The following is a 15,028-nucleotide window of genomic DNA, read 5'->3' on the forward strand; positions in this document are numbered from 1 at the left end:
TGTAAAATTAGGAAACACTTATATTCTTGAGCAAAATTTAGTCAATTAAAATCCAAACTGACATTGTTTAACTCAAAATATGATCATGATTAAGACAAGTACATCTAAAACAATACATTGGAGAACATAAACTAATTAGGCTGATGACATCGTGAATAAGAAGAGCCAAGTAATTAATTACAATGTTTTCGTCATGCAGATTTCTTGGTAGCTTCAGCTTTCTTCTTCCTTTCCTTGAGAAGATTAATGTTTGCCCGCTTTCGTTCTTTGCCAATCTGAAACATAGATCAGATTCATAAATTTCCACAAATCCCGAAAACATTGATTCCTTTTGCAAGATAACACAGGTAGGTTGAAATGATTTCAAATGTAAGGATTTTTATTTTAAATCAGACTATTATATAACTGTGCTTGTTAAAACTAAGTCAGTTAATGTCTCGAAAACTCTAAAAGAAGGAAATTTTCAGAAAATTTTGCAGTATACGACACCAAAGAGATGCATGACAACTAGAAGACAAAAGACATCAACATGTTACAGCAGTCATCAAACCAGGACTTGATATTTAAAAATGACAATACCACTCCATCCTCCATTTACTAATTTAACAAGTTGTCAAATACAACCACAGTTTGAGATTGGAAATCTATTTTTTATTAAAGTATAAATGTATATAGCCTTTTTTTTTTTTTTAAAGTTTTCATATTATTATTTTTTTGTTAAATTTTATTTAGAAAAAAAAGTCATGAGTTAGATATGGCTAAGATATTAAATTATTATACAGTTGCACATATGGGCTTCTCTAAGGTACCATGTCAGACATTTGACATCCAATGTTTATGAAACAAAACACAACTAAAATAGGATAGATACTGAGTACGAAGTGGGGGAAGAAAAGGAAGTTACCTGCATTGCTTCGTAAAGCCTCCTCTTTTTACGTGACATCACAACCTGGGACATACTGGCAGCGTCCTTAATTTCTTGATCTGGATCTGGGAGAGACTCATCCCTAGCCTCAGTATCCTCAACAGGGCTCGGTATGATCTTGTCAGTTGCCGAGTCAGCATGTGGAATCCCTTGGAATTCCATTTTCAATTCATCATGGTACTGCTTCTCAAGGAGAGCCATCTGATATAACACCACTACTGAGAACCTCAACTAATGGATACAAACTATAAATTCTTTTCTGTGAATTCTCTTTGTTAAGCAGAAAAGAATTCCAAAACATACTAGAAGAAAAGTAAGATATGACAAAGGAAATCGGTACGGATTTAGCACATTGGGTCTCAATTAACAGAAGATCCAAATTTAAATCTGAGCCTGTAGTCCATCCACAAGCCTTCATGCACACACACAAGCAAGCATGAATATAGGAACACATTTACACGTATGCAATTGTTAATACTTAAATTTGGATCTACTTGTGAAATACAATGTTTCACTGAATCACCACTTTTAGCCATTTCATCGTATCATCATAGGGAAGAGGGTATCCTTTAAAATGAAGATAAGTACATTCCAATCCAAGCCAGGCTTGGGTTGAATAAACAAGACCACAGGTTAGGTCAGACTAGGAACCCCAGGACCAAGGCCAGATTGGGCTTGGGCTTAGGTTTGCCACGTTGAAACTAGTGTTGGGCTCCAACCCCCAATTTGCAGTCCTAGAATGGAAGAAGGTTTTCTCTTTCTTTTCCTTTATAAATCTTTTTTCTAAAATGGAAACAAGTGAAAAAGCCAAACACCAAGGTCAGACTAGCAGCGCGAAATTCAAAGAAATCGATTCTGAATAGAAAAGGTGTTGCATTTTTGCTAAAATCCAAGGTTTCTCACACAGAAGATCAATAGAGATCATTCATGGTTTCTAAATATTGCAGTTTTACTTCTAATGATGTTTTTCCCTTTACTTGAACCCCTTAAAAGAAATAGCATTTGGAGTGAAAAATCAAATTCTGAGTTAGACCACTACTACAAAACCTGACTTCTACTAAAAGAGAATTACCTTCCTCGTCCTCTCAGCAGCTTCGTTAGCTTCTGTTCGACTGATTATACCTTCAACCAATAGATTCTGAGGATCTTCCAAATCATGTTTATCTACACCTGGCATTGGCATAAGTTCTTTTCTTGCTGCAGCTTTCAAGCGTTTGATGGTCTCCGCATACTCAGGAACATAACCTTCTGCTTCATTGTCAACAAAAGGTGACAAGTGTGGCGGAGGAACCCTATTGAATCATCAAAGCAAGTTAAAAAATAAAAAAACATTCTCAACACGATGATCCAAAAAGATCTCTCAAGTCACAAATCTTTCAACACATTCAACACAATGGTGCTTGGCTATTTTTAATGAGTAGATAGAATTCTATTCAAGAAAAAATATCTAGAAAGCACAAAGAAAAGAAGGAAAAAACAGAGCGCGGAAGCTAAACAGAGAACAAGGACAAAACCCCATTTAACATATAATAAAGTAAGGAAAAGAGATGAAATCTGAGTTGCAGTCAACCAATAATGAAATACTTTATAAATATCTAATACTTGAATTTTACCAAAGTTACTGTGCATGAGAGATGAGTTAGAGGCACCATTATAAAGTCATCTCGTGGATTCCAGCACTTGATAATCCAATACTCACGTGTGCTCAGTGTAGTTACCCACATAGTAAGGTTCAAAGATCATCCCTTACATGACCCATATAGAGTAAGAATTCACAAGGCAATTCAATCAAATGGCCCATAAATTATCTGATTTTATCTCTTAGAAAAATAATTCTTGTCTTCAAACCTTCACATGACAAGTGGGTGCATATTCCTCCCCCCCCCCCCCCCCCCCCCGCCCCCCCCGCGCTTGTATCTTAAGGTGGAAATACATGTTTTGGTAAATACCTTCCCACCAAGTAACCGTCTGTTGGTAAAATGATTCGCGCATTTATGCAATCATAAATCCACTGTGGTTGAACATATTCCCTGGAAAGAAAGATATGACCCTGGGATGGCCTATCAACAATCTGCAAAAATAAGTAACCAATCAAAGGAATGATCCTTGAGGCATAATGTCGATCACAGTGATCATAGGAAAGCAGTAACCAAAAAATAGCAAGAAGAAATTGAATAAAAACAACCTAAAGTGGGAGAACATCTTCACTGAACAACACAGCATGATACAAAATGAAAATTCTGACCACATGTCCAATTAGTTAGAATGAGCTCTCCTAAAGACATTGTTTACAGTAGTACCATACCATGTCTACACAAGAGCACATTCCTCATTTAATATTAGATAATTTAGTAATGGTAATACCTTATATAAAAATAAATACTATGTAAAATATTATAAAATTTACAATTATTTGTCCTAAAAATAAATTTCAAAGTTCACATACATGGAATTTTAAGCATTTGTTAAGAAAAATATGACGATAATTAACTAAAGTTTGAAATGTGTATTTTGAATGAGAAAGAAACAACGATGTTTAAAAATATTTTAAATTATAACCATATTAAGTTCAGGTTCGGGCAACCCAATGTCTATAACTGAACCCAACCCGATTTGGTTCGGTCAAAAAAAAATTTTTTTTGCACGAACCCTAGCTAACTATGCCCAAACCCGACCAAAGGTCAGGTTGAACCCATCAGGTTAGGGTTTGGCACACCCAAGTTGCAGCTCTAATACCATGTGTGTATATAGATAGATACATACATACATAGATGCATGCATATAATAAGAGCCAGTTATTCATCTTACCAGTATAATACACAAAGGAAATTCTAGTATATATTAAATTATAAAAAAATTAACTACTTGCAAATTATTATGTTACTGCACTAAGCATCAAATTTAAGATTTTCTAAGCACTAAACATAATTCGGTGTAGTGCACCAAGTTGAAAGGGAGACTTTAATTGCTAGAAACGCCATGCTCTTATGATTTCTGAATAACATTTCTATATGTACGTGTGATCATAGGTAGGGTGTATGTCTATTCATATTCACATGTAAATACAATGAAGGGAATATACCTGATGAGTAATGCCCTCGTCAGTTTCTTTAAATGGAGCACCTTCTCCTTCCCAAGAAACTACACCTCCAAAAGCTGGAAGGACAAAAAGCAAGGATTCTCTGGGGACCTAATGAAAAATACAACAGTTACCATAAAAACGAACTAAAGAAAGAAATCCTACAGATATAAAACGAAGTAAAAGGAAACAGTTTCTACAACACAACTTACACAGATTTTACACCAACTTACATGCATCATCCATTAAATACAAGAATATTGATAGATTAGTGGTGGGTATTATAAACATAACGCTAAAAAAATCTTATTAATATCTTCAAGAGTACAGAGTGTTGATAATGAACACAGGCCTACAAAAGCAAGGTAAATCCCTTAAAGGGATCTACTAGACCACCTTATCCAAAGATGCAAGCAATAATCAAAGAGTAGCTTTTACTATAGGTTGATCAACCCACCTCACGACTTAAGAAGAACTTCAAATTTTTAAAGAGATTTTTACATTCTCTGGTTTCCTCATTATCATTATCCTCACTAGCAGCCTCTTCAACAAGCTGCATCAAAGTGCCAGGTTCATTGGAAGGAAGTTGATGTTGAAGTTGAGCCAGTCTTAGTTCAGACTCATTACTTTGTGTCCCCTTATTCCCAACCTTAGCCTTCTCTGGCTCAGATACTGCAGAGGCTCTTGAACTAGAAGCTAAGTACCGAGACAATGCATAAAGATCTGTGCCAGAAAGTTCATGAAACAACAAACTTTATGGATGATGGACCGTAGCAAATAAAAACAGACATTAAAATCAAGTAATAGAATAAAGTTGAGGGAAAAAAAAAACACAAAAATCTGAAAAATTTATTCTATGGGAGTGAGCAAACCGTACCTGCTGCTAAAGCTTCCAATCGAGGATCAAGAATAGGAGGATACTTCACATTTATTGAATGATAAAGCTTAAAGTTGACAAAAGCAAGAAGAGACTGCAAATCATAGGAACACTAAGAAGATTAAGACAAATGGATGATGCAAGAAAGCAAAATGAAGAGTGTGCTTTGAGGTGTTGAATTCTTGGCAGATTTTTATTTTTTTATTTTTAAATCAGAAGTGCTTTATTTCCAATTGATTTTATATGTTTTACCTAATTTCCTTTGAAATTCCTAAGCTGCACTGGGGCGCATGCATTTATTTTTTTATATTTCGCATTGAAAAAGCATGAATCGTGCCAACAATGATGAACAACAACTTTCATAAAAATTGCCGATAACAAGTTATACACCCCCCCCCCCCCCCCCCCCAACATAAGGGCCTTATGATGAAATTAGCCCTTGAAACCAAGCAATGTTTGTTGCATGCTCCAAGAAATCAAACAGAACAAACAAGATGAAGAAATCAAAAAGCACAGTAAGTATAACCTCGTAAAATTCCAAAAAGGTTAGCATGACATTAAAGTCGACATCATCAGTCAAGACTTGCTGCATCTGGTGTGGTGTTAGCCATGTGATCTTTTGCCCCTCAACCTCGGCCTATAAAATGAATAACAACCACAATGTTACTCAATAAAACACCTCATATCTACAGATTTTATGAACATAAAAATATATGGTTGAACAAACATGGCATAGCATATTACCTGGTAATATATGCCTTTCACAGATATAAAAGTCTTCCGAAGGCTATGAGTTCGAGAAATGTAAGCAAGCCATTCATGACTCAACCTGATTAAAACCCAGAAAGCACCTCGTGAGAACATATAAAAGGTGGTAAGATGCAAAATTTAACTCCATAGAAGTTGAAATTCTACCCAGAACATGTAATTTCATTACAAAGTAATAAAAAAGAAAACTACCTTCGACAATTGTGGATACGCTTAACTTCAATGCGTTCACTCTCAACAGCAGGCAATGCTGCGAACAAGTGCACCATCGTGAGACAATCATCCAAATCCCTGAGCGCGTCAATGAACTTCGGGTACCTAAACCCAAAACAGAAACATCATTTAGAAGCCATAATAGGTACAAAAGAACAAACTGTTGGGAATTTTATGTCTATCTGTTTGGTCTGTCAGATTCTTATTTTGACATTAATCTACTGTGCCTAACATCGTCTATCAAATCACCAACCAGATGGACCTATATTTCTCTCGGAGATTGAATAATCAAAAACATCAAACTGGCCAACTGCCAAGAATGATAGCATGGCATACATCGAGTGCTGGTAATACGACCATGAGACTTGCCGATAGAATTGATCCATCCTGATAAGTGTGATTGAGATATATAATATGAGGAAATGTCTAACGGACCAACTATAGACGGCCAAGAACCCGGACCTTTCAAAAAAAAAAAAAAAGAACCCTACATGAATATGGAAACACATGGAATATTATTGTCGAGGAATGATCAAGTAGAATCCTAGCAATTGAATGATAGGCAATATTTGATCAATGAGTCTTATGAGATGTCCACCAATAGTTAAACGCGTTGATCAAATACAAGTGGTCATTGTAAACTCAGATATTCTATTCCAAAATGAGTGATAAAGTGGAAAATGTGTTCATGAATCTCAAATTATAATTGTACTAAATAATTACTTAATCAAACTATCATGTTAAAATTTAATTAATGGGAATCGTTTTGGACATGAATAACATGGATGCCAATTTCCAAATTTAGTCTATGACTAAATGGGCAAATTATATTATAGGAAAACAAATTCGCCACTTACACGGAAAGTTACTCAGTTTATAAATATAAATTTTGTGGCGATCACCACTTTTGGAAATTGACAGATTCTTGGTGCAAAGCTGAAATGAGATTTCTAGGGATTTTGGGTTTAGAAGAAACATAAATGACTGTGAAATACCACTTGTAGCAGGTCTTACAGATCAAATGGCCATTGTAACCATATACAACCTGGAAGTGGGCTAGAGGCTTTGGGACATCACTAGGACATAAGGCCTTCTCGATCAAACATTCATACAAATCTCAAGTGTATGAGCCTTATTGACCCACGTTTCCTTCGTCAGTCATCAAGAGTACAAAAATTGCTTCCAAAGTGGCTTTTTCTCTTCTTCTTTTTTATTGGGTTTAGACTCATAGCTCAGTTGGTTTGACACATTACAAAACAACTTCGAGGTCGTGGGGTTCGAGTTCAACTTACCCATAAAAAAATGGCTTTTTTATATGGATTGCCATTCAAAATAAGATTCTAACCCTCGATAACATTATGGCTAGAGAGATCATATCAACCAACCTATGTTCAATGGGTAATTTTTCTAGACAGTTAGTCAACCACGTTGTAACTCATTGCAAGTTTTCATGGTATGTATGGTCCCATTTCTTGTCTCTATTTCATCATATTGCTTGTCTTCCAATATGTCATAATTAGCATTTTGGATTTGTTATTCTTTTGGGGAAAATTGTGTGTGGAACTTAAGGTCTATTCGAACATTTCTTATTTTGACGGGATTAGATGTGTAGATTACATGTTTAGTTGACCCACTTTCGTAGCGATGCTTACTTCAACCATTGCCCATAATTTTCTTTTTATTTAATAAAATTTCACATTATACTATTTAAAAAATGTATTTTTACATTAAAAAAAATGTGCGCACCTTTCTCGAATAAGCCTATCGAGGGTGTAAGTTGGCTTGCGAGACAATAAACGTTCGGCCAGGTCCTTGTTCTTCTTAGCCAAAGCTTTCTTAACCTTCTTGTCATAGGCCCTTATATCTCTCAACTTCTCGAGTAACGGTTCGTGCGCAAGAAACGCGATATCCTTATTGTGATAGTAAGTCTTGTGGGTTCCTGCAAACTGCTTATTCGGTACTCGGGGGAAAATTCCCTTGAGAATGGATAATTTCCTGTTAAAAAAAAAAAAAATCGATCAAGAAAATTACTGAAAAGTTTGCAAAGAACGTAAACTGGTATAATAAGGGCAAAAACCCTAAACCCTAAACCCTACCGATAAAAAAAAAACCTAATCATAAAAATGGCATCTTGAAATGAGATAAATACCTGAAATAGGGTAGAGAAACCTGTAAATATCTAAGTGCTTTTGTTCTCGTGGTGAATTTCGCTGCATTTCCTTCCTTTTTCTTACCCTGAAAATTCATTAAAACAATAAGAAAAATATCATAAATTCGATTGAAATTTAGGACTCAAATTAGAGATTAATCGTGAAATCGAAGAAGATGGAGTTGGAGACGAGAGCTTACGGGAGGTCTGTAGTGTTTCGGCATCTTTGGAGAGTTGGAGTTTTACAACTCAGTGTGGGCAGTACAGATTTCGATCCTGTGTAGATTGGGTTTTGTAATTTCGATCTTTCTCTGCCTATTAGAAGCGAAACTATGGTGGGAAGAGAGGAGAGCCGATGAGAGAGCTTCCGATGGCTCTGTGTTTAAAGTTTTAAAGCTCAAGCAGAAGTGGAGAACACAAAACCCTAAAAATATTAAAGGGTAATTTAGAAGTACCCCTCTACATTTTAGTCAATATTAAAGAAACCCCTTTGTTTTCTTACGCATGGGATCTAGGTTTTGTAATTGAGACTAATGTAAAATGTCTTAAATACCCTTATTCAATCTCTCCCTCCAAAACCAGCCATTTTCAAGCTATTGATATCTAGGATTGACTATTTCTAACCTGTTCAGCCTTAATTTTTTATTTATCACTTTCAATGTGTAGAAGAAAAATCTTTGATTTTTCTAACCAAAAAAATCAATCTTTCTCCTTGAGAAATCCTATTGTGTTCTTAAAGTGTGAAGTGTGAAGAAGATAGAAGCTTAAGGTTGATGATGGTTCTAAAAATATTTCTTCTTTAAGTTGTTAATCTCTACATTAAATCATTTTTTTTACTTAACCAACCTCGTCTTCAACCCGTGACCTTCAATGTCTCGTAGAAACCCTTTATTTTTCTACCTATAATGCACTAATTCTTTCATGGCGTCATATGAATTGGTGTGCTAATATTAAAGTTAAAGTTGGTGTGGCAATAGAATCTCTCACTGGTTAATGCAGTATTTTAGTGAAAATGTTCAATTACAATCAAGCTTTAGATTAATATTATAAATACCCCTCTGCGTTTTCAAATTGATGAGTGATGACATGTGCCCAAACCTAGGTTTTGTCCAAGAGCCTAGTAGAAAATGACTTAAATGCCTTTGTTTTCATTTGTCTTCAACCTCATGAAGCCAAAATTCCTTTAATTCTTTCTTAGAAAATGTTATTTTCAAGTTGTTAACCTCTAGCACGAACAATTTTTAATTTATTTAACCTCATCTTCAGTCTATTATTTTTGATGTATTGTAGAAAATCCTTAGATTTTTTTTTTTTTGCTAAAGATTGTAAGAATACCTAAAATAGAAGAATCTTTGGCAACAATTGTTGTGCAACCATGATTTCTTTCTTTCTTTCTTTCTTTTTATGCGACCATGTGACAAGAAGCGACATGCAATTTAGACTCATATTAATAAGCATTCAAGTAGTTTATGACTTGTGCGCTAGGGCTTGTAGTTTACTTGAGCATTGAATTTTTTTTTTTAAATTAGTCCCATTGACATTCTATTAAGCAATGCAAGCCTTAGCTTTATTAACAGCTAAGGTATATGGAGCTTCAGTTTCACTCTAGAAGTTCTAAGTGAATTGAAAGACTTACCAACCATCTATACCCCCACAAATAATAATAAAACGATAAATCATTATTTTGTTTAAATTCACAATAAAAAAAACCTTTTTTTGCTCAATTTTGTTTGCAATTATTGGGGTCGATCAGATGTTATAATAACAATATTTCTGCAAACCATCAGTGTTGTGCATGACTCCATGTCAAGGCTGCTTGTTGTTGGCCTTTTTTTTTCTTTTTTTCTTTTTTTCTTTTTTTCTTTTTTGCTTGATGTGCTAAGTGACAAACCTAATGAACCCAAAATGTGTGAGGCTCATTAGTTAATCGACCAATGATGGTGTCTAATTTCACCTTCTTCTCCAGTAAGCACATCTAACCTTCCCAAACAAACCATGGCTCTTCCGAACTTCGTAAACCATTTCAATGGATTGGAGTCCATCGACTTCACCTTCGTCCTTGTATTGGCATCGTCCATTAAGCCCTGATCTGACGACAACAACCCCCTCCCTACCATTAGCCCCACATAATATTAATTGTCAAGGGTTTGAAGGGTAATCGGGTCAAGTGCCTAATACGAACCTATTTTGATCGAATCACAAAAATAATATAAATGAAGAAAGATTAAAAATTAATCTCATTTGAGAAAGATCGGCCTCCAAGTTAATCAATTCAAGATAGTTAGTCTCCAAATCCCAAAGGACTTTTAATAATAATAATTCTCTACCTATTTTCATTAAGATTAAAATGAATTTAAATATAAGAGAAAATAAAATTACCCATTAACCGATTTTCCCAATCTTAAACTAACTACTCTAAAGTACCCACTCATACTGATTTAAAGAACTACCCTATAACACACCCAAATACTCTCAACCTCCCACTGACAAAGGGTTATGATCCTATACAATAGAAGCACCTTAAACTACCCTACTCACTTTTCTCCCATATAAGCACACAACAGCGGCACTCTAGGCTCACTTAGTTGTAGAGGCATTGGGCACATTGCCTTTAGGCACGAAGTGTAGATTGGATCAAGGCTAGGGTCTTAGGAATGTTTGAAATCAAGATGTTAAAGATTTGGGCCCTTTCTTGGTGAAGATTTGAGTGAGTTAGTTGACAGAGTAGAAGGGTGAGGGGAGGTCACCTGGGTCAATAGCTTGTGTTGACCATTGCTATGCTTGACGTGGCACGCGTCGGAGTGTCTATCAGTAAAAACCACTCCCTTTGTCATTCAACATCAATCACTAGTCAAGAACTCAAATAAGATCAAACGGCTTAGTAATTAGTTTTAATGATTTCTTTTTGAGTCGTGATAATCTGAAAATCCCACATGGCAAACTCAATCAACTACCTGATGTGACAAGTTCAGGAATGTAGATTTGCACTCCTTGGGACACACATTTCCCTCAAGATACACATTTTTATGGGGAAGTGCAGCCATGTATCCCAAGGAGCACAGATCTACAGTTCCCGAACTTGTCACATCAGGATAGTTGATTGAGTTTGCCACGTGGGGTAGTCAGATTATCACGATTCTTTCTTTTTCTTGAAGATAACATGAGCACCTCTATTGGGATAGATGTCCTGAAATTTGCATGCCAGCCCAGCATGCAAATGGGCCCAAATTCATGTGGGCCACAGTGGGACAGTGACATTTTTATTGGGCTGGATCGGTCCATTGAGAGCCCTAACCATTAATGCATTATCGATCATGATCCTAACCAACTAATCTCAAGCATTTTTAACTTATTTTACAGAAGAGATAAAGATTTGTTTTCTGGTTTAAAATGCATCAAATTATTAGTGCTTTTGAGTTGCGGAAATGTAACACTAATCTTGTAAATTGAAGACGGAAAGTGCACTTATGTTTACAAAACAGTCATGAAAATGCAACCGAATAAGGCCAGCAGCATTGCCCATATTTACATGCATGGGAATGGCATTGGTGACAACCTTAGACACAATTTCCTTTGCTTGAGGACATGTATGCTTGTAGAAGTTGAAATAAAGATGTTTCCAATCAAGCGGGTTCATGGCTGCCATTGCCATTGCTTGCAATGCACATAAGATGAGAAGGGTTGGGACGATAAGCAGACTCAAGTTCATGGAAGCGGCAGTGGTGGTGGTGGCAAGCACTGGCTAAGGGGGAAGCTTTGGTAATATAAAGAATATCACTTTCATGAATCTGATAATATTTTTTTATGCATTAGAATCTTGCATCAATTAGATAGCCAATGAAATTTAAATTGTTTTTCACAATCTTTCACTTGCATGCAAACCCTAAAAGATCCCAAAGATTAAGTCCTTAACGCCTTCAGACCCACAAGCCTCACCTTTTTTTTTTATGGGTAAACAAATTGGACTTGAACGCACGACCTTAAAGTAGTTTTGCAAGGTGTGAAACTAACTGAGGTACGGGTCTATGCCCGAGCAAAGCCTCACTTTCACATTGATGACCTATATATTATTTGTCTTAAATAAGATTTTTTTTTATAAGTTTGTATTTATTAAATAAGATATTATCAACCACAAGTAAAGGAATTCTCATGATACTACCATATGAGTCCAATATCGTACATGAATAGTTTTTCTTTTGGCATCCCAACTGTTTAGGGTTTTAGGATTCCCCCAAGTTCACATTTTTTCTTGTTCATTAAAATAAACCCTTTTCCTAAGGTTTCTAATGGCTATTAGCATCTAGATTTTTTTTTTTTTTTTACCATGCAAGCAAGTGAGGTATATATATATGTTGAAAGCAAATAAGAATAATACAGCTTATTAAATATTCTTGAAAGTTGAAATGATAATGAGTCTTTAAATATGAACCTCTTACACATTTAAACTATATGAACAAAATCACAAATATGCTTGGCTCTTGCCGCATTATTCATCTACTATGTGGACATAATTGTTGTTTCAAGAAAATTAGTAGGCGTTTGGATAAGACTACTTGGCTACTTCTGACTCTTGCGGGGAGTTAGAAGTCGTTTGGATACGTTTGGATAAACAACTCCTTCGAAGAGTTACTCCGCGCAAGAGCAAGAAATTACTCTTTGTGAAGAAGTCGAGAAAACCTATTTCTTAAAACTCATCTTGCGGGGAGTCAAAATTTAATGGTTCGTTTTACCAAAATACTCTTAACTTTATTAATTTTCTATGAAAGTATTCCTAATTCATTTGCCCTTAAATCAAATGAAAGAAACATTTATTAATATTATTTTTTATTTTTTATTTTGAGTATAATGGATTTAAACACATTATATTAATATTTAATATTTAAAATATTATATTAATATTTATAGTTAAAATGTCAAAAACAATATAGTTTGAAGGCATATTATGACACTAAAAGACAGTCAGTCAATTTTTTTTTTAAATTTTAAGTATAATGGATTTAAACACATTATATTAATATTTAATATTTAAAATATTATATTATATTATATTAATATTTATAGTTAAAATGTCAAAAACAGTATAGTTTGAAGGCATATTATGACACTAAAAGACAGTCAGTCAATTTTTTTTTTAAATTTTGAGTATAATAGATTTAAACACATTATATTAATATTTAATATTTAAAATATTTTATTAATATTTAATATTTAAAATATTATATTATATTATATTAATATTTATTATATTATATTATATTAATATTTATAGTTAAAATGTCAAAAACAGTATAGTTTGAAGGCATATTATGACACTAAAAGACAGTCTGTCAATTTTTTTTTTAAAATTTTGAGTATAATAGATTTAAACATATTATATTAATATTTAATATTAAAATATTATATTATATTATATTAATATTTATAATTAAAATGTCAAAAACAGTATAGCTTGAAGGCATATTATGACACTAAAAGATAAAAAACAGTAACTAGTATAATATAAGGGTATTCTGGTCTTTTTTCTAGAAGTCATGAGAAGTCAGTATGGTTCCCAAACAGACTTCCAGCACAAAAGTACTTCTGCCAGTACTTCACAGAGTTGATTGCCAAACGCCCTTTCTGCACAGAATTACTTTTCCAGCTCCTCCATAGAGTACTTCAATTCCTGTTCTTTGGAAGAGTAGTTCTGCTCCTGGTATCCAAACATGCCCTTAATTTCCTGCAGTGTAGATTTACGGCATCCTAAGTTTCATGAGAATAACATTTTTACTATACATCTTCAACTCTAAAACTCAATTAGGATTATTGTAACCATGCAAATTCAGATTTGGGAGGTGTTGGTTTGGTTTGGTTTAGTTCTGATAACTCTAGAAAAGGTTTGGGAAAATATCGATTTATTTATTTATTTTTGGTGGTAGGAGGGGTGGGGGTGGTGGTAGGAGGGGTGGGGGTGGTGGCAGTAGGGGCGATTATAAAAATGTTGAAGAAGTTAGAATCTTGCAGATAAGGGTGTTGATTAATTGGGAATTCTTTGCTAATTTAATCAACTAGTCTTCTATTTGAAGTTCTCTGATTTGTTACATAAATTAACTGAATTTTGTGATAGTGATTTGAATCATAATTAACATGGACTGATCAAATCAAATGAATTTTAATTCAACATGTAACAAACGAATGAGGGGAAAAACATAGGTTTCCAAGGGATTAGTACATATTTATTCCCTAGAGTTCCATTTGATCACTTGGGAATGTCCTCACATTTCAAGTAGATCAATCTTCATTTGATGGAGGATAGGAGGGAAGTATTTTCCTAAATCTAATGATCAAATGCGTTAGTATTTTGTTGTCTCTATGTTTGTTTGTTTTTTTTCTTTGGCAGGTTGCACGTATAATCCTACCTGACATGTGTATAAAATATAAATAATCATATTTTTGTGAAGGGAAATATAAAAATTCGAAGTCATGACTTGGGGAGCAAACCAATCAATCTTGCCATCTCAACTACCCCTGGTGGGTGTTTCAATGTATGACTTATCAAAATAAGATTTTAATGGAAGTCCGAAGGTAAGATCTTCCAATAGCACATCTCTAATCATTGAGGCCAAAATTCCTTTATCTTAATCAGCTTCATCTGTCAATTCTAATTTTCTGGACTACCCACAACAATCTCACCCACGCTGAATGTGTAAAGTATTTCAACAGGCGTGCAGGGATGATAGTCCCGTTAGCTGAGAGGCTGAAATTAATAAAGAAAAATAAAAGCACTCATAAAGAACGTCTTAGTAGCTGAAAGCTACCTAGTATGTGAAGGAGATATGTAATCGCTACCTAGTATGTGAAGGAGATATGTAATCATAGATATGGGTATAGCTATTAAATTTGTAAGGTGTATTGTTTATTTGATCCAAAAATGAAATTCATTATCAAGTATTTCATAAGAGAAAATGAATATTTTACCCCAAACTTCCTTCATCTTAATCAGCTTCATCTGTTAATTCTAATTTTCTGGACTACCCA

General features: G+C 34.4%; 1 protein-coding gene across 1 annotated transcript; it reads right to left on the reverse strand.

Annotated features, from left to right (window-relative positions):
* Positions 1 to 7: 7 nt before the first annotated feature.
* LOC147401020 (pescadillo-like protein) lies at positions 8 to 8,419 on the reverse strand. Its single transcript, XM_086442116.1, has 13 exons — positions 8,212 to 8,419; positions 8,012 to 8,097; positions 7,609 to 7,857; positions 5,842 to 5,967; positions 5,626 to 5,710; positions 5,408 to 5,518; positions 4,882 to 4,975; positions 4,462 to 4,727; positions 4,008 to 4,115; positions 2,875 to 2,996; positions 1,998 to 2,217; positions 905 to 1,126; positions 8 to 275 (listed from the first exon to the last, which is right to left on the reverse strand). Exons 1-13 carry the CDS (start codon positions 8,233 to 8,235, stop codon positions 192 to 194), a joined length of 1,797 nt encoding a protein of 598 aa, XP_086298242.1. The 5' UTR covers positions 8,236 to 8,419; the 3' UTR covers positions 8 to 191.
* Between the last annotated feature and the right edge of the window lie 6,609 nt (positions 8,420 to 15,028).

The sequence above is a fragment of the Akebia trifoliata genome, chromosome 5, assembly GCF_017979445.1.
Source record: "Akebia trifoliata isolate Shusen 1 chromosome 5, ASM1797944v1, whole genome shotgun sequence".
Lineage (NCBI taxonomy): Eukaryota > Viridiplantae > Streptophyta > Magnoliopsida > Ranunculales > Lardizabalaceae > Akebia > Akebia trifoliata.

What these genes read in the sequence shown, in the direction of transcription:
- LOC147401020 (XM_086442116.1), bottom strand. Translation starts at nt 8,235, where the DNA reads ATGCCGAAACACTACAGACCTCCC. An exon ending in CGTATCCACAATTGTCGAAG is followed by an intron (nt 5,711 to 5,841) that starts GTAGTTTTCTTT and finishes GGTTTTAATCAG; the next exon opens with GTTGAGTCATGAATGGCTTG. An exon ending in CCTTTTTGGAATTTTACGAG is followed by an intron (nt 4,976 to 5,407) that starts GTTATACTTACT and finishes TATGATTTGCAG; the next exon opens with TCTCTTCTTGCTTTTGTCAA.